The 20,734-nt window shown below is 42.9% G+C and overlaps 1 protein-coding gene across 3 annotated transcripts in view; it reads right to left on the bottom strand.

Moving 5' to 3' along the window:
* Positions 1-17,287, bottom strand: part of TEK (TEK receptor tyrosine kinase) — a 119,548-nt gene extending 102,261 nt beyond the window's left edge. For 2 of the 3 annotated variants that reach the window (XM_070480595.1, XM_020887751.2), the window contains exon 1: positions 16,700-17,282. In XM_070480595.1, the coding sequence (XP_070336696.1) occupies positions 16,700-16,751 (52 nt within the window). In that variant the 5' untranslated portion in view covers positions 16,752-17,282. Of the gene's footprint in view, positions 1-16,699 lie in introns of all 3 variants that reach the window. The other variant, XM_070480596.1, reaches the window with a different exon arrangement.
* Positions 17,288-20,734: the final 3,447 nt, after the last annotated feature.

Below are 20,734 nucleotides of genomic sequence, written 5' to 3'. Positions count from 1 at the left end.
CACTGGGACCTTGTATTTTATCCCTTATGCCAAAATATGGAGGAAATATTTTACCGGACAAATACTTGAATAATCCCCATGGAGTGAGGAATGGAGGGAAGAGAAAATTCCTGAAAGCCAAACTAGAGGAACAATACAGGATCTCTGCTAAGATTCCAGAGGAGCAGGGGCTGGATCCCCAGGCTGGCTGTTGTATTGCAGAGTGGTGTATGCAAAGTGGAATTGCCTGGAAGAGTAGAGGCCATGGGAGGCAGGGAGGAGAGGCTTGGAGCTGGAGAGGAATTTAGCCAGAGGAAAGGGGAGTTGTCAACTCATGAATTCATTATTTTACACAGTAGACAACACCGATGTCTTCTTTGACCCAGTGAAAGCGCTCTGTTCACTTGCGGATGCTACAGAGTTGGATCATTTTACCTTGTTTGGCATCTCAGAGTGCTGAGTCTTGCTTCTAACTGGATGTGGGTGAGAAGAGGCCTGCTGCAAGCCATCCAGTCACATCTGGGCTACACAGCACACAGAAATCCTGCCACCCACAAGCCCTAATCTGACTGATTTGGCTGCACCCAGCCACGTGCTTCCATCTCTACTGCCCGCTGTAAGAAATGCCCTCTTGGTGTTCCGTGATGACCTAGAGGGATGGAATGGGGGTGGGCAGTGGTGGAGGGAGACTCAAGAGGGAGGGGACAAATGTATACATGTAGCTGATTCACTGTTGTACAGCAGAGACTAACGCAACATTATAAAGCAATTATCCTCCAATAAAAACAATTCAAAAAATAAAATTGCTCATCTCAAAAAAAAGAAAAAGAAGAAAGAAATGCCCTCTTGCGTTTGAAAGTCTGATTCCAACCGAAGAACCCTGACTGCCCCAGATGGAATCCGTTATTCTCTCTCCTGCGCTTTCCCTGTACTTCTATGGAAACTTCACTGCAGTCTGAGTCGTTTACGCATTCGTGTATGAACAGTCTATCCTCATCATCAGTGGGCTTCCCAGGAGGCTCAGTGTAAAGACTGCCTGCCAATTCAGGAGATCCAAGAGACATAGGTTCAATCCCTGGGCGGGGAAGATCCCCTGGAAGAGGAAATGGCAACCCACTCCAGTATTCTTGCCTGAAGAATCTCGTGGACAGAGGAGCCAGGTGGGCTACAGTCCATGAGTTGCAAAGAGTTGAACATGACCAAGTACGCATGCATGCATCATTAGTTGATTCTATATTTATGAATTTACCTATAATTTATTTACAACCTCAAAATTGATACTGATGTTGCCTTCCCAGTCACCTGAGCACACACGCAGAGCAGGGAAAACCCTGAGTTATCAGACACATCTGTTCCTGACTGAGGTGAAACAAGGCATTGTTCTACTGGGCTCTCCAACAGACAACCAATGTCCTCTGGAGGGTTTATTTGGTGCTACTTTTTCACATTTTTGCACTTTTTGTTGGAAAAGACAAAACAAAACACACAAATGAAAAACTGGGTTATGCATTGATCAGGTCACTAAAATGTTTGGACTTGCAGAAATCTAACTCAGTTTTGGTGGTTACAGAATACAGCTACCATGAGTAAGAAGAACATACTGTATGTCCATCTGCAACTTACATCTCAACAGCAACCTCCATAGCAACAGACTTTGTTTCATTCATCTTTATACTTGCTGGCCCAGTGTTAAGCACAGAGTAAGAGCTCAAATAATACTAAAGACTAGAATGGGTTAGGAAGGAAGGAGATAGTGGGATGGAATAGAACAGAGTAACATTTATACAATATCTTGGAGAGAGAGTGCTCCTAGGAGTAATAGCTAGTGGCATAGGGAGACAGAAGAAATAATGATAGCTAATATTTACTGAGGGTTTTTTATGAACATGCACTTGGCTAAGCATTTGACCTACCTGTATCATATAATCCTCACAACTCTTTAATGTGGTAATACTACTATCCCCATTCTACAGGAAGGTGAAATGACTTGCCTACGGATACACAGCTACCCCATTGCTGAACAGGGCTCCAGTCTAGATTCATGTGGCACATAATACCACCTGGCAAGGTGAAAGGTGGGCTTGGTGAGGGGTCCTAAACCATGAGTTTCATCAGGAAGTGGGCTCGAGGAGAGGAAAAGAGCCTCTAGCAGGAGTTAGCTTGAGTCACTGGCTCTCCCCAGACTTAAAGAGAAGACAGTGATGCAGTGAACGATTTCCCCCCAAATGGCAAAAAAAAAAAAAAAAGAAAGAAACCAGTTTTTTGTTTGATTCCAGAAGGAGCTGGCAGAATTCATGCATTACTCACATTGGCATCACACTCTGCTGATGGCTTGTGGACTCTAGAGCCAGTCAGTGGTCAGGGGGCTGTGTCCAGGACTGCTGTGAGATTACGACAGGCCTCGGAATACAGCTGAGCTTCTGCAGCTGTTATGTGTTTCTGGCTCCAGTTCCACACCTCTTGGCAGATGGTTTGTGTGAAAATCTCTGCTGACTCTGGGTGTGAGAGATACACTGTGGGGGAGGGGTGTGTGTGGTGCGGAGGCTGGGAGAACCGGGCAGCACAAAGCCAGCCCAAGCTGCCAGAGGCCATATGGTCACTTATAAGACAAAGAAAGGACTTTATACATGAGTGGTTTGGAGGATTTTCAGAAGGTTATTCCTTTGAGCCCTTCTGCTGGTGGGAAATGGCTGATGCTGAGTCAGTTTATCAAGTCAACCCTAAACCTTCCATGGCCACTCTGGTGGCAAAGACCCCAGATATCCTCATGGATGGTGATGGGGGGGTGGTGGATAAAATTAGTAGCAATCTTAATATTTACTTAGTGTTTTCTAAGTTAAAGTGCTGTTCTTAATGGTTTACGTGAACAAATTCATTTAATTCCCCCTCCCCAAGCCCCAAAATGTAAGTGCTATTATGATGTTTGTTTTTCAGATGAAGACAACTAACTTGCACCACAGTGCAAAGCTAGTAGTAGCTGTAGTAGATCGAATTGGTGACCCCCAATCTTCAGCTCCCTTTTGCATCATTCCCTTGCTTTGGCCACACCATGGGCAGAAATTGATTTAGGGAATGACAGTGTGCTAGTTCACAGCCTAAGCCTCGAGAAGACCCACTTGTTGATTTGTTTCTACTTAGCGCTCTTGTGTTTCTAACACCACCATTAGAACATCCCCTTGGGCTGGTCCAAGAAGGGTGAGATGCATGTGAGCAGGTCACCCAGACACCCAGCACCTGCAGCGAGAAGCAGAGCTGCAGCGGCTGCTGCGGTCTGAAGCAGAACCTCAGAGCTGCACTCAGCACACATCAGGTGAACCGCAAATCACACACAGACATGTGACGAATGATAGATGTTAGTTTAGTCACTGGGTTTTGGGAGTAGTTTGTTACACAGCGATAGCTAACCAATTCAATGGTAAAAATGGAATGCAAGCCCAGGCAGTCTGACCAAACAATACATCTCATTTATATTGCTTTCCACACTGTCTGCTAAAGTGAAGAAACAGCCTCTAATGAGCTGAGTAAGCTTGTGCAAAGTGCTAAACTCCCGGGGCCTCAGTATCTGTAAAATAAGCAGGTTCAATCAAACCCATATTACTTAAGGTATCAAATATTAGCTCCACATTACACTCAAAAAAAAAGTGGGCGAGGGGAGAATTCAACAGTTCTCCTGGAATTAGTATTGTGTGAAAAAACAATTCAATAACCCTGGACTAGAAAATCTTTTGAGTCTTTGTCGGTTCTAATATTCCTTATTCCAGGTAGCAGTGTGTGGCTCCCCTGTGTACCTCCATTACCAAACATTTTTGAAATTAAAATAATTATCTAATTCAGGCAATTTAGGACAACATCCATGGGAAGGGGAGAATACCTGTGATGGAAGAGGTTTTTCTCTATTTCCTTCAAACCTCAGCATATCCTTCTAGTACCTTGAGCCAACAATGGCAGAGGGGACCTCACCTCTTCCCCTATCAGATCACCCTAGAATCAAGTTTACTGAAAAGCACACAGAAACAGGAAGCTGCCATGACATGGGACATCTCCCAGAAAGGAATCTATGCTTACTCACTCCATTTCCTCACCTCTCTCTACTCTTCAACCCAGGCCCTGCCCATCCACTGGAAATGTTTAGCAGCAACACCTAATTGCCAAATTCTCCAGTCTCTCGTAATCCTGGCTCCTGCCTTTGTACATCTTGACGTAGATGAGAAACTCCCTCCTCCTCTGGCTTGTCTCCTTGAATGCCTTCAGCTTCCTCTTCCTCCACCCGCATCACCCCTTGACACAGGTGTTCCCGAAACAAACCCTTTCTCCTCTTTTTGGCAATGTCATCCCCTCACAGGGCTTCTATCCCATATCCTGACAACTCCCATAACTGACTCTGACCCTGCCCACTCAGCCAGCCTCAAAAGCCAAGTTGCCTTCTCCCCAGTCCACTTACCCAGCTTCGGTCTTTGTACCCTAGAGGGTAGCCACACAGAACCACTGCACAAACAGTTCTTCAACTTTTTACCCCTCGTTTTTCATGCTTCTTCCTCGGCCTAGAGCACCTTTCCTCCTCACTTCCACTCCTGATTTCCCACAAGGCATGATCCTGCTCATCCTTCTCAAACGTCACCCTCTTGGTGAGACCCATTTTCTTCCAGAATGGCTCCTCCAGCCTCGACACTCCCGAGGTGCACTGCAGGCCTCCAACAGAGCAGAGCTTCTCAGCTGCCAGACTGAAAGCCCCCTGACGTCAGATCCCTCTCTTCACCTTGCTTGTAACCTGAATGCCCAGCAGACTCCCCACACACAGAGAGGGCTCACTACATGTTAGCTTGAATGAAGGCGTATAGCTGACCTACTTGTTCCTCCACTTTGGCCACTGCCCACTAGTTTGCATGCTGACTGTTGGGCCTTTTTTGAGGAATGCTCAGGGTGCCCAAGGGGTAAACCAGGTCTTAACTGTAATTTATTAATAAATGTCCCCTTTCCAGGTTTCCTGAGAGGAGCAAGATTAAACTCCAAGACAGTCCTCTGAGACAAGTTGATCACCAAGAGACTCCCTTCTGCTTAGTCCATTAGTATTATTTATGTGCCCAATTACTTTTCCATTTTTAATTTGAACACACACACAGAGTTCTAAAAAAGTATTGGTTCCCTCATTCTTTTAGAGCAGTATCTCTTAAACTGCATTAATTTATACAGTATTTTCATGATTTTTTTGCTGAGTCTACATGAGACTTGTATATTAATTATTCTATTAACCACTCTCTTTAACTCATCTTTTTTTCTTAGCCTCATATAATGCCAAAATACTCATGAAATTACATGATTGTTATCATATATACACACATATGGACTTCCCAGGTGGCTCAGTGGTAAGGAATCCACGTGCTCAGCAGGAGACTTGGGTTCAACCTGGGTCAGGAAGATCTCCTGGAGAAGGAAATGGCAACCCACTCCAGTATTCTTGTGTAAGAAATTCCACGGACAGAAGAAGCTACAGTCTATAGGGTCGCAAAGAGTCAGACACAACTTAGCAACCACACAATAACAATACACACATATATCTATATACACATATTAATTTCATAATTAAAAATTCTCTTCTTAAATTGCATCTCATAAAGTCATCTTTCAGGCCAGCAATAGTGTATATAGGACACTTAGGGAAGCACTAGGTCAGAACATTGAATCCAATGCAAAACTATTATTAAAGCATTTCTCTTCCAGCCAGGATACTATATTTGGTGCTGAGAATGCTAATGTGTCATTCAGCCCATAATCTAGTGGGAAACCTGTCAAGTAAACTGTAAATTGTGATTTAATATTCTAAGTTCTATGTCAGGGACAAACACAAGGGTGCCTGTATCCAACACCTCGTGGACACCAATGCAAATCTTCCCCATTCCCACTTTAGCTCCAAATGCTTCTGCAATTACTGCTGAGCCAGCCTCCATCAGCTTTGAGCAGATGGAACCTCAAAGTAGCTCACTCAGAGCCTGTGGGAGGATATCGCACTTCCTCCCCTGGGACTTTCTATGGCACAACAGCGCAGGACCCCAGTAACTAATCAGCTTCTTGCATCTACATGAGCCTTGAACAAAAGGAAGGAAAGCAAAGTATGAAGGCCCGGAGCCACATTTCATGAGGCTCCTTGGAAGGTATGGAGCACCAGGCATTTAGCATTTCCCTGGGGGCTCAAACAGTAAAGGATCTGCCTGCAATGCAGGAGACCCAGGTTTGATCCCTTGGTCAGGAAGATCCCCTGGAGGAGGGCATGGCTACCCACTCCAGTATTCTTTCCTGGAGAATTCCATGGACAGAGAAGCCTGGCAGGCTATAGTCCACAGGATCGCAAAGTGTCAGACTTGACTGAGCAACTAATGCTTCACTTCACCAGGCTTTTGAGGCAGTGGCCAGCATGACAGTACATGCATGTATGCTTCCATTCCCCTAGCCCCTCATTCTTGCTCCCTAGGATCAATTCCCAAATAACCTACTAGGAATGAGCTTAGTCTGAAGTGAGGCACACTGCACTGGGAACTGACAATGCCACATAATATTTTCAAGAACTAGGAATTAATAGGTTTGGGATAAATGAGGTGGGAACAATCTAGAGCAAAGCATCCTAGAGCCAATTTTCGGTCAGGATCTGAGGAAAGAGGAAATTGGGGGCTGGTAGGAGAAAAAATGGGGAGCACCATCTTGCCAGCTGGTAGGGCCATGGGAAGGAACTCCCCAGCTGACACTCCAGATTTTCAACCAGAGCCAGTTTTTCAGCTCTAAGGTTTTCTCCCCTTGTTCTGAGACAAGGTCAGGCTTAGGACAAAAGGAGGCAGTGGGGTAGTGACTCAACAACAGGGAGTTACCTCAAGGAAAGGTGGGGAGCTCCATCCAGCATAGAATGAACTGCCTGCCCTCATGGATAGAGATGCGCTTTTAAAAGACGGACATTAAGTGACATAAGAGCCTCTAGCTTTGTTTATAAGTAAACAAGAACATCAGATTTTTACTGAGTGCTCATTATGTACCCATACCGTACAGTGTACATTTAAAGTAGTATCTTTTAAAATCTTCCCCCTGAACTATGTGAAGTTGTCACAATAAACTCTGGAAAATTCTTAAAGAGATGGGAATACTAGACCACATGACCTGCCTCCTGAGAAATCTGTATGCAGATCAGGAAGCAACAGTTAGAACTGGATATGGAACAACAGACTGGTTCCAAATAGTAAAAGGAATACATCAAGGCTGTATATCGTCACCCTGCTTATTTAACTTATATACAGAGTACATCATGAGAAACGCTGGGCTGGATGAAGTATAAGCTGGAATCAAGATTGCTGGGAGAGATATCAATAACGTCAGATATGCAGGTGACACCACCCTTATGGCAGAAAGTGAAGAAGAATTAAACTGCCTCTTGATGAAAGTGAGAGAGTGAAAAAGTTGGCTTAAAGCTCAACATTCAGAAAACAAAGATCATGGCAACCAGTGCCATCACTTCACGGCAAATAGATGGAGAAAGAGTGGCAGACTTTATTTTGGGGGGCTCCAAAATCACTGCAGATGGTAATTGTAGCCATGAGATTAAAAGACGCTTACTCCTTGGAAGAAAAGTTATGACCAACCTAGACAGCATATTAAAAGGCAGAGACATTACTTTGCCAACAAAGGTCCGTCTAGTTAAGGCTATGGTTTTTCTAGTAGTCACGTATGGATGTGAGAGTTGGACTATAAAGAAAGCTGAGCGCCGAAGAATTCATGCTTTTGAACTGTGGTATTGGAAAAGACTCTTGAGAGTCCCCTGGACTGCAAGGAGATCCAACCAGTCCATCCTAAAGGAGATCAGTCCTGAATATTCATTGGAAAGATGGATGTTGAAGTTGAAACTCCAATACTTTGGCCACCTCATGAGAAGAGTTGACTCATTTGAAAAGATCCTGATGCTGAGAAAGATTGAAGGCAGGAGGAGAAAGGGATGACAGAGGATGAGATGGTTGGATGGCATCACCGACTCAATGGACATGAGTTTGGGTGAACTCTGGGAGTTGGTGATGGACAGGGAGGCCTGGCATGCTGCAGTCCATGGGGTCACAAAGAGTCGGACACAACTGAGCGACTGAACTATTACTGATACTGAATAAGTGGCACTAGTGGTAAAGAACCCACATGTCAATGCAAGAGATGCAAGAGACATGGGTTTGATCCCTGGGTCAGGAAGATCCCCTGGAGGAGGAAACGGCAACCCACTTTAGTTTTCTTGCCTTGAAGCACCCAAGGAAGCTGATGGCTCCAAGTGAACAGTGTCCTCACTGAAGAAAGAGAACATTTTGCTCAAAAATTCCCAGAGGACAGTCCATGTGGCCCTATTGAATCATACATCCTCCATCTGAACCAACCACTGTCATCAGACTGACAGTACACGGATCAGTGATTGGCAGTCCCATCACTGGAGGGAAAGCTTGGTGGCTTTTGAAAATAGGAATGCTAGGCAGTCCCAGATAATGAATGTCCACAATATTTTAATATTAGTGAAGTCACTAACATTTTGTGAGCCTCAGTTTCACCATCTATATTAAACAAACAAATAGTAATACCAATTGTACAAGATTATTCTAAGATATTAAAAGTCATGTTAAACACTTGGCACTTGGTGACATTCAGCCTACGGTAGTCATTTTTGTTATTCCTGGTACTGTTATTGTCTTACAGTTGTTTTTTTTGACAAGGGGATGGGAATTCGAGGCCCATCTCAGATTCCCAGATGTCTAAAGGACTTCTGTCCCTGGGGTGGAGTCCCCTCTGGCTCTGGAGCCAGACGCCTTGTACAACCCAGGCTCCATGTGCCAAGGTTAAGCTGGTTCACCATCTGACGGCCACGGAGCAGCGAGTGCCTCCTGGCCCCAGCAATGTCAATACTGCCTTCCTGACTCCGCCTATTGTATCTGGAGGAAAGTGGCCGGGCATTGTCTTCTAGTGCTCCCCCCAGGAAGCATGATATCACCCTCTAACAAAAGCGGGAAAGCTGACAGATCTGCTGAGATGGGTGTGCCCACCGCACACACCTCACTGGTCAAGCCCTGGGCAGGGGGCTGTGGCCAGCAGGGAACAAACAGCAACCGCCCACACGGCCTTCTGCTGGCTGCCTGATGGGCTCCTGTGGCTCTTTAGGTTTTTTCTCCCTCTGTCTGTTAAGTGTGTGCCTACCATGTTAGACATAGCACCTCTAGGCAGTGTGAACACACACCCTTTAATCAACAGCTGTGTTAAAAAGGGTCAGGACTCTGTGCGTCTGGCAGGTTCATGTGACCACACCTGCCTCTGTGGCCTTTAGGAAGGAACAAGGGAGAAGGGTGATCAGAGTCCTGGAATGACAAAAGGAGGCAACGGGGGAGGGATGTAGAGGAAAGCAGGCAAGTCTTGATCTAAAAAAGCGTTCTGCACATGTGATGCGAATTAAAGAACTGTCTGACTGGTGGGAATTGGGTTATCAGTTTAAAATTCCAGAACTAAGGGAGGCAACTTTAGACGTTCCCCTTCCTGAAGGCTGGGAGTGATGCCAGCTGATCCTCCGACATCCCTTCCAGCTCTGGCTCAGCTGTGCTGTCAGTGCAGCTGGCTCTCTGTGAAACAACACACCTGCAGTCTGGTGCCCCCAGGCCAAGCCCGGACGCTGTCCCCTGCGGCCCCCATCTTATTGTCCCCTTCTTTAAACTCTCTCTTTCTTAGCCACAGCAACGCCAATGCCCTGAAATCCCAGGAAAGGAATCTGTCCCGGTTTGCCTCTCCTGCCAGCTCCTGGGCTGCTTCTTCATGGAACCCTTAGCTATCTCCTCTTTCTCTTCTCTTCACTTAAATCTCAGTATGTGTCCATGTCCAGGACCTTACTTACTACACACAAAGATTCCTATGTCTCAGGCTCTTGCCCAGTTCTCTTCTGAGTTTCAGACCCAGAGAGCCCAGTTTTGCTAAATATCCTATCATTAACATGGAAACTCAAAATCAACACGTGCAAAATAACTGTTTCTTGCCAGCTTTGTCATCAACCAGATTCCTTCTGTCATGTGTCCCAACACAGTGAATGGCAGCACCATCACCTAAACCAGAAGCCTGGAGCAATGTTTATTCACCACCTTCTCTTCCCACAACCTCCAATAAATAACCAATCACCAGTCCCTACAGTTTCACCTCCTAAACACTTTCAATTCCCCCTCTTCATCCGGGCCTTCCTGCCTGGAGAATTGGGAAGCCAAACTGGTCCAGGCCTAAGTCTCTCCCATGTCAATACATGCTCCACACTCTTACCAGAGTGAATTTTCCAAGACGTAAATCAGATACAATAGAACAAACACCATACTAAATCTCCACACGTACAGAAAGAGGTACAGATGACTTAATATGGCCAGTGAGGCCCTTCCTGATCTGAACCCAACCTTCATTCACCACCTCCTCCCTATTTTCCAGCCTTACTCAACTTCCCTGAGCTTGCCCTGCTGTTTCACACCCCGTGCTCCTTCTGATGGGAAATCCTTTCTTCCCTTTTCCTTTTTATCTACTTTGTTTAAAAATCATTTGGCCATGAATAACTCATAACTACATCAGCCATAATTTTGGGCACTATTCATTACTATTTAGGAGTTCTGGGAAAATGAAGAAAATCTAACCTACAGATTATTTTCTTTACTAAATTATATTCATATAAATTTAGCAATTAATGAAGTTAGCATTATATGTTTTTAGTCACTTATGTTTAATTTGGATTTTAGAATTGCATTTTTAATTTTTTTTAATTTTTATTTTATTATTATTTTTTCCATTTATTTTTATTAGTTGGAGGCTAATTACTTTACAATATTGTAGTGGTTTTTGCCATACATTGACATGAATCAGCCATGGATTTACATGTATTCCCCATCCCGATTCCCCCCCCCCCCCCCCTTTACCTGATCCTTCTGGGTCTTCCCAGTGCACCAGGCCTGAGCACTTGTCTCATGCATCCAACCTGGGCTGGTGATCTGTTTCACCCTTGATAATATACATGTTTCAATGCTGTTCTCTTGAAACATCCCACCCTTGCCTTCTCCCACAGAGTCCAAAAGTCTGTTCTGTACATCTGTATCTCTTTTTCTGTTTTGCATATAGGGTTATTGTTACCATCTTTCTAAATTCCATTTCTTAAATTACTGAATCCAATAAGTATTTTTATAGCTCTTGAAAAGCTAGATTTTTATTTACCCCTGATACTAGGGAAGATTGAGGGCAGGAGGAGAAGGCAGTGACAGAGGGTGAGATGGTTGGATGGCATCACCGACTCAGTGGACATGAGTATGGACAAACTTCAGGAGATAGTGAAGGACAAGGAAGCCTGGCATGTGGCAGTTCACGGGGTCGCAGTCAGACACGACTTAACAACTGAACAACAGCAATAATTATATTATTTATCACAGCATCTTATAGTTAATTCTCCTATATTTATCTTTCCTACCAAAATGTGAGTTTAGCAAGGGGAAAAAATGATCCATCCTTTTTTTGCATTGCTGGTATCCAACACAATACTTGGTACAAACTAAGTTCTCAATATGTCTTCAGACTGAAATGATAGTTGAGTGAATGAATGAATATGGGCAGGCAATAACTCAATAAATATCTATTGAATAAAAACTATGCATATCTTTAAAATGATATTCAACAATCATACAATACATAGTATTAGGTAAAGCTCTTGTTAAACCCACTTTCATGAGTATACCTTTCATGTTTCACACCTGAGAGAAGAAAGGGAATTTCTTTTAACCTTATTTACATCAAATATTTAACATAAGCCAACATTTTAATATATAAGTGATTACTACTTGCAATATATATATGAAATTGATTATTACTGTTTTTATTATTTCAATGTTTAAAAACCCTTCGTATAACAACAAACACTTTCTCTTTTTTTCAGGTCTGCTGTGGCATATCAAAATTTCTTACTGTGGCATATTAAACTCCAAGCACTATGGAGAATAGTAAAGAAATAATACCCTTTTTCAAAGATGTTAGAGGTTAACTGGGCTAAATCCATGTACCCAGAGCTCAAAGACACAGCCTGTGTGGTAAGGGAACTCAGAATTAGGAGAACAACATCATGAAGAATTGGCCTAGGCAAATTGGGTTGAATTTTGTTTGCAGAGCGAGTATGAGGGATGTCTTTTCCAAATGGATAGAACAGCATGAACAAGAGCCAAGAGGAAAATATACATCAATCATGGAGAAGGACGAGGCTGAAGTGGAACAGCCATGAATGGGATAGGTGAGAGAAAGCACGGGAAAGTAGGCCCAGTGTTCTGGCTCGTCAAGTGGGGAGAGACCAGTATGAAATTTGAGGAACCAGCTAATATTGAGGGCTTTTAGAAGGAGACTGTTTCTATGAGTAGTAAGTGACCCCCTCCTCCACCTGGAAAATATTAGACTGGTCTTAAACAAGCACAGTGATCCTCAGAGCAACACTTCTCTTTCAATTATACTAGCTTCACTTGCTAAGAGATCTTACTGGCTGACTAATGCATAGGCATTATCACACTTGATGTTTATAATGACTCTAGGGGTCAAAAGCATTTTCAAATGTAAAAGATGAGATAACTGTGTATTAGAGCAGTCAAATAACTGGTCCATGGTCACCCAATCTGAGCTTAACTCCAGTTGTGTAAGAGAGTCCCTGCTGGCTCAGCAGTAAATAAACTGCCTGCTAATGCAGGAGATCTGGGCTCGATCTCCGGGTTGGGAAGATCCCTGGAGAAGGAAATGGCAACCCACTGCAGTGTTCTTGCCTGGGAAATCTCATGGACAGAGGAGCCTGGTGGGCTATAGTCCAAGGGGTCACAAAAGAGTTGGACATGACTTAGTGACTAAACAACAACAACCAGGTATGTAACCTCACAATCCGTACTCCGTACTCCTCCTGCCTTCTTGATGAGCTCCACCTCAGTCTCAGAGCAGTGGCTTCAAAAAGTCATCACAGCCCAAGGGCATGTACTTTTTCTTCTCCTAAGCCAAGTTGATTGAGTTACAATTCAGTGTAAAGAGAGTGTATCTGGGCCCACATTCAGAAAACATACCCAGTTTGATTTCAGTAGGCAAAGATCTTGTGGCTCTTCGGAACCCTTATCTACCTCCTAAGTGGTCAATGAGAAGCCACAGATAGTGAAACGAAAAGGATCCTCTTTTCACATTCCTAAAATCTATCCATCATCCAACCTGATCGCTCCTCAGAGTGGGAACTTACTCCTCGGTGGGATGGTGATCCGGCTTTTAGAAAGTTTCTATCAATAAAGTCAAACTCTATCCTTTGTGCAGCTCCCTCAACCCCTGCATCCCAGACCCTGGAGAAACACAACATCAATCTATGGTGTCATCTAAATGGAAACCCATAAAAATACTGCTTCTTCATCTCTTCTCTCCTGACTAAATGTGCTCATGTGACAAAGTGTTTAAAGCATGTACCTTTCTGCCTGTCTACTCTGTTTGCTGTCAAATTTCTTAGTGTCACCAGTGTTTAATGGATATGCTTTGAGCAGAGTAGATTGAAGCAATTGCCATCGCTAAGTCAGATCTTATATTTTTACTAAGCAAACAGTTAACAGCTATGTATTACCATTTTAGCAAGTAAAGCATGTGTTGGCTCCTGTAAATTTTGTGTATCACCAAAACTTAGATGTCACCGATAGAACTCTCAACACACCAGATCTCTCTGACACTGAACATAAGCTATTTATTGAACACCAATGCATAACTGGACTTCTATCTATTTTGAAGTGGTACCTTTTGGCTTCATTTCAGCCTAGACAAATCTATTTGAATCCTGATTTTGTGCTCTAACCTACAAACCATCTACAGGGAATAAATTGGTGACATAATCACACACACTTTTTTTTTAGGAATAAAGTTCCAGGAGATGAATTGATAATGTCAGAAAAACCTGGAACTCACCCATATGAATCCCTGGAGGATATATAGCATAGTCTTCTGAGATGAACTGGACAAGTCCTTCTCTCCAGGGGAGATGTTTAAAAGAACCAAACTCTCAAAGGAAGTTCTCCCAGGGTAGGACTGAAAGGGAGAGGCTGAGACCTCCCAAAGACAGTGTTTAGGAGAGAGTCTGGGGAGAGGGCAAAGCTCCTCCCTCTGAGAATAATTCCCAGGTGTGTCTCTGATCTTAGCTTCCACACCTCCACCCTTGATTACTCAGGCTTGCTACTAGCCTTCTAAGACCTACCCTAATCAAGAGGTTCCATCTGTGACCCCTTCCCTGACCTTAGAACTGAATCTCCTCTGCCACTCCAAACAAGATACTCACTATCTCTGAACCCAGGTTGTTACTCAAAATGCCAAATGAGACAGGAAAGAGGCAAGAAGGTATGCTATAGAGACTTTCCATCGGATCATGTTGATATGATAAAGCAGAGTGATTTGTTTTAGTGTTTTTCTTTCTATACAATGCTTTAGAGAGAGCAGCCTGGTTTGGTGAGAATGGGAGAGAAGGGGAAATTTAGTATGTTTCTGAGAACTTGTTTGTAAGCTGGTATTGGCCATGATCCTCCACTGGGAGGGAAATCTACCAGAATCTAGGCGGATTTGATAGAAGTCTTCTAAAAGCTACATACTTTCTCTTATGCATTAGTGTCTACCACCCAGAGTCACCTTCATTGAGGCAAATGTGACATTCTTTTAGTTCTATTTGTTCAGAAGTAGGGAATGAGGAACAACCCACTGAACTAGAGAGATAAGTCTGTAAGTCAACAACCCCTCACTCCATTACTGTAGTCCACCAGTGGAGTTTGGTTTGAAGAATGGGATCCTATGCCTGTAGACATAATCATACTGGATTCTTGCTGTTGCAACTCTTAAGCCTTCAGTATTGATATTCACGAAGGCTTAGATGGAAAATGTAAGTTAGGATTTAGCACAGCAGATCTACTCCAGAAACCCACGTTATTGATGTTAACCTTCATTTTCAACAAGAGCAAGAAACCCCTCTCTTTGAGTCTCAGCCTGCTGAAGTTAGCACTGTACTTTCAAGAAAACTAAGGTTCAGACACAGAGTAACTGTTTTGCCACATAACTTTTGTGCATGTGTGTGTTTGTTTAAAAGTATTTTAAAACAAAACTGGGGTATAGCTGTTTTACAATGTTGTCTTAGTTTCTGCTTTGTTTTATTTTATGACAGCTTTTCTAAGCCTGTATCGCAAAGTGCCATAACATAGTCAGTAAGGGGGGAAAAGAATTAAAACAGAGAGTGTGTGTGTATTTGTGTGTGTGTAGTATTTAACCTAAAGAAGTATTTCAGAGCCACTGAACATGCCTGAGCTTTGCATTACTATAATCCCTGATAAAGAAGCAGTCCCAGATTTCAAGGTCACTGATAGATGTCACACAGAAAAAAAGCAAATCAAGAATGAAATTATGACAATTATTTGGCTTAAACGAGCATATTGTTGGAGAAATCAACATTATTTCCACATGAATATAAACAATTTCTACGTAAATACTGAAACTATCTCAGATAATCTTTCATTTCCTGGCAATTTGTGTTACTCAGTCTTAAAATATTACTATATCCTCAATATATTGATGATTGACAACAAACTGAAGAGCTATAAACAAACTACTTTCCACACAATTCTATTATCTTATTGGATTAATTTTTGAATATTTAATAATATTGAAAACATATGAAAAATATAAAATAGCATAGCAGATACTTGGTAGAATTTGATCCAAGTATACCTAATATAACATAGCCTACATCATTAAGTTCAGTAAATTTTCCCAAATTCATTTCCTATATAAATTCTAATGCTTTCAAACTGAAGGGGAGAGATTGATGGCCATTACATTGTGGTCTGTATTTCATGACTTGATATCACTTTCTTAGGTATCCCATAGGGTAAGTAAAGTACGAGCCACGCCGCCATCTAGAGAACCTGAGCAACAAACACCTTAAATCTATACTCAGGCCAACCATTCCTTAAACCCACAATAGGTTTCAATACACTCCTGAGGCCAGTGATCTGGGTAATTGCCTAAACTTTCATTTCACAGGGCCAGTGAAGACTTTACATATCACTATATGCCAAATAGTTTTTAAAATAAAATACGAATTATATAACCCATATCTCCCTGACCCCAACTATAGTAAAAAACAAACAAACAAACAAACAAAAAGCCGAGCATTTGACCACTTTGATTAAAATAGGATGCAAATACGAAACCTTTATAGAAAAGCATTTTTGTTCTCATTTTTAAAAATGACACTCTGGACAGTGCCTTAAGTGGGTCCCCATCATTCTCAGCATAAATTTGACTTTTTTTCAATGACTGAAGATTTTCTCTGACGCAGGTAAAGCCAGGTTCTTTTTTTTGTATAGAAAAGAAGCAAGCTAGAATGAGGAGCAGTAAAATAATGTCCCACAGTAAATATGTCTCTTCAAATAAAGTGACCTAATCAGTCCCCACAGCGTCTGTGGTGACACAAGGGGCAATAATCCAGAAGAGAAACTAGAAAAATCAGTTCACATCACGAGGACTTTCCAGGTGAATCCTTCCATATATTGAATGGAGACACACAGAGAAACAGTCCGTGTCACAGCTGCCCCTTGTTAACCAGCAATAAGCATTGATGAGAGAGCCCAGAGTCACTAACTGTTAAAAAAAACTTTAAAAAAAAAATAATAAAGCCAAACCTTACCAGAAAGGAGCAAGCTGACTCCGCAGAGAACTAAGCCGGCTAAAGAATCCATGCTTCCCCAAGTTTCTCCATCCAGTTTCTGCGGACATGCATGAGGTCCCAGGGATCCTTTCAAACACCCAGAGGTTTGTGACTTTCCATTCGCCTGTCCTACTAGGTCTTGTTTACAAGTCAGAGGCAAGAAGGAACAGCATAGAAGCGGGCAGTCACAGTCTCACTTCTGTCTGAGCACAGGGAGTTTTAAGTTCCTTTTTCCTGTTTCCTTTGTAGATTAGGATGGGAAAGGCTGTATCTTAAAGGCGTTTGGTATCAGCAGGGCTGGGGGCATGGTAAGCCCTGTCCATCTTGCAATTCATCAAAACACTTATCTATGGCGGCTGCTGCTGCTGCTCCTGCCGCAGGGGTAGAGGAATTTTAGTTGGAAGTGTGGGTCCTGGTCAGCACTTTCAGAAACAATAGGGGTATCCTCTCTGAGGCGGGAAACTGAGAATAACAAGCCCTCCACCTATGTATGGTATGTGCTGATGACCGGCCCTTCTCAGCCCTCCAACAGCTCTCACGGGTCTACTTGGGAGCCCTGACAGAAGGGGCTTTTGGGTGTGGGGAGCAGTTTTGGCTTTTGTTTTCTTGTTTTAACCCCACGTGGTTTGAATGGGGAAAAGACGTTTTAGTGATGAGAGAACACAATCCCCCGCCCAAAACAATTAATGTGGGTTAATTAACAGTGAGGTCAATGCTCAATGTGGCCACAGAGACCAGAGTCCAAAATTGTTAGCCTGTTTTCCTTTACACAGATGGCTTCTTTTTTGGCCAAGAGCCCGAAGATATCTATGCTACTGGCTACCGCATTTATTTTTTTATTAACAACTCATCTGGAGATGATCTAATTTCTTAAAGAACTGGCAGAGAAGGATTTCAGTAATAACTAGGAGGGATTTCGCGGTTACTGGCCAACTTGCTTTCAGAAGTAAGTTATGTCCAAGATTTTTAAAATAACCTGTGTAAAAACCAAATAGTGTAAGTTTTAGGTGGGGATAAATAGTTTAAGATTTAGGTGGGGATAAAAATATTATTTATAAGAGCAGAGAGAGTACATAGACCAAAAAGAAAATAACCACTGGGGTAACCATATCTACAACAAGATCAGAGACCCTAAATTTATCCAGATGACAATATCACGAAAATACGAATTCTGAATTTAGCACGGAGAGCCTGTACCTTAGTCATCACCTTGACTTTATGCCCTAGGAAAGAGGTCTCTGCTCTTTTTCCTACTCACCATGGGAAACGGCAGATGCTGCTAGTCTTGCCTGATTTCTGTCCTGGGTTTTATCACTTTAGTGATCTTGAGAATCAATTGATGTTTCCAGGCAGCTAAGGTAGAAAAGTTCAGGCTGTGTTTTCAATATACCTGAGTTCAAACACTGGCTCAACCATGTGTAACCTGAGACAAGTTACTGAAACTTTGAGTCTGTTTCAGTAGCTGTAAAATAGCAATATCCCCATCAAGGGGAATTTTTGAGAGGATTAAATGAGGCTTGAAAATACATAGAAACATCCAGCACTGTGTCTAATTCATAGGAGACTTTTGTTAATTGTGTTAACATATTCATTTCCTTTCGTCTTTCCATTCTGTCTCTAAAAGCTTCCTCCAAAAGGCTAGTCTCTATTTCTCTGAGATGGCGTCAAGTCTGGCATCCTAACGAAGCAGTCTAGGAGTCAGGGATTCTGGGTACTAGTCCCAGGTCTGCCATGATCTGCCTGTGAGGCCTTGGACCATTCACTTCCCATCTCTAGGCCTCGGTTTCCTCAACCATGTAAGTGAAGGATTTAGACTGGATATGAGTAATTTCCCTTCTGATGGTAACATCTCATAGTCTCAATGACTAAATTGTCCCACTCAGCATCCCCATGCTGATTCCTAGGTCCTTTCATTTGGGCAGTTCAAAGAAGATGCCAGGGGTGGGAGGGTCACAAAAGTGCTTTATTTAAGCACATGGTATCTGAGACTTTGTGAGCCCCACTGGCCCTAAGCCACATGGAGCAGCAGTGGAAGGAAGGCCTTGGAAAGAAACAAATCCCAGTGCACCTTCCTCCCCGGGCGCAGCTTCCCCTGTTTGTGCTTGATGGGCACACAAGCAGTCATTGCTCTTGCTTCTTCCTGTTTGCTGGTTCTTGCGGGCTCAAAGTGTTGCTACCTTGCGTCCTTACCTGGGCTGCCTGCCTCTGTCCAGCTTCATCCTTCCCCATCATCTAGAATGATCTCCTCCTACCCAGAACTGTCAGTCATGTTCTTCCCTCCATTATCTGGAATGGGTGACTCACTTTCACTCTTCTGTTATCCAGAAATGTTGCTCAGTTTATTTTTTAATTATCCAAAAGAACTATGTAGTTTAATTTCATCTTCCAGGATCCAGAAATATTCCCTGTAATCCTTGTCCCCGTTGTCCAGAATATTGATTCCATATAATAAGCACTGCTGGGTTTCTGAGTCTATGATTATACAGCTAGTTAAAAGGTGAAGCAACTTTTCTCTGGGACGTCTGAACCTTTGGTGTATGAGTTCCAGGTGTAAAGTGCAGATAACTTGTGAACAAAAGTTCCCAGACATGCTCGGACCCAGTTTTCTGCCTTATTGGTCTTAGAACATGGCAAACCAATTGAGGAACAATAGTATGAGCTTCACTACCAAGTGTGGGGCCAATAGGTCAGCAGAGCTGATTGGCAACAGGTTGGGAAGTTGCAAAACTGGATGGCATGCCAGAATTTCCAAGGGAAGGGAGAGGCCATTTCCATGTCTGGACAGGACTTTCCCCAATACATAACGTATTAAGGAAATACCACATACTTGGACATGGCCACAACCCTTCTCTCGAAAGCTGGCTGCAGCCATCTCCAGAGCATCTCCATACCCTGAGGAGCCTTGCTGGGGACCAGCTGGGTCAGCTCTCTGTCCTCAGCTATTCCACCCACCCAGGAACATTGGAATGCTCTTCCCATTCTTGACTGATTAATACCTAGTTATATTCTGGGTCTCAGTTTCAGAAAGGTCTTCCCGGACCTGTTCAATCTGAATCACGTCTCTCCTGTTATTCCTTTCCACCATCCTCTCCTTTTTCTTCACAGTACTAATCACAATTGGTAACCATATACTTGTGTCTTCTTTTTAATGTCTCTTTTCCCCTCAGCTGACTGATACCTTCATGAGGCAGGAAACATATCTAATTGATTCACCACTGAATTCCTTGATCTGAGCACAGTGCTTGGTAAGTCATAGTAGGTCTTGAATAAATACTTAATGAACTAACACATGAATGAAAAGACTCCCATCATTGTTTATATACTCATACCTTGAAAAGTCTTTGGAGTCAGGCAAACTTAGATTGCAAATTTAACTCATATCTCCGAACCTCAGATTCCTCATCTTTAAAATGGAAGTAAACAATGTCTAATTCATGAGATAACATATACATAGTATCTGGCACAAGTACATATTTAATAAGGGCTTGCTATAGGTTTCTTCTCCATCCACAATCACCATACCACCCCTGGACTGTGATATAGAGTTATTTGCAATGAGGGAGCAAGATCCAACAAAGGCTAAGTAACCTGCGTACCTCTGGGTAGCACAGGGAGTATTAGAAGTACTAGCAAAGGAAGTATTAGCATCCTGGTCTCTTGGTTTCCAATTTTTCTCAAAGTTTCATATATGGCTCTCTTTTCACAGTTCATCTGTAGACCACAATGTGCAAAAAAGTAGATAAAGAGAAATGTAGCCAACATCACAAACACCAACCCAGGTGTTTAGGAAAGAAATCAGGCCTTAGGAAAGAATTTGATATTTGACAGGTAATGGAAAAGTTTGATGACACTGATAAATGCAGACATTTAAAAATTTTATTTATTTATTTTTGGCTGTTGTGGGTCTTCATTGTCATGCAGGCTTTTCTATAGTTGTGGAGAGCAGTGGCTACTCTCTAGTTGCAGAGCACTGCCTTGTCATTGGGGTGGCTTTTCTTATCGCAGAGCAGAGGC

This window comes from Odocoileus virginianus, chromosome 18 (assembly GCF_023699985.2).
Source record: "Odocoileus virginianus isolate 20LAN1187 ecotype Illinois chromosome 18, Ovbor_1.2, whole genome shotgun sequence".
Taxonomy (NCBI): domain Eukaryota; kingdom Metazoa; phylum Chordata; class Mammalia; order Artiodactyla; family Cervidae; genus Odocoileus; species Odocoileus virginianus.
This window is presented reverse-complemented; position numbering and strand designations above follow the sequence as displayed.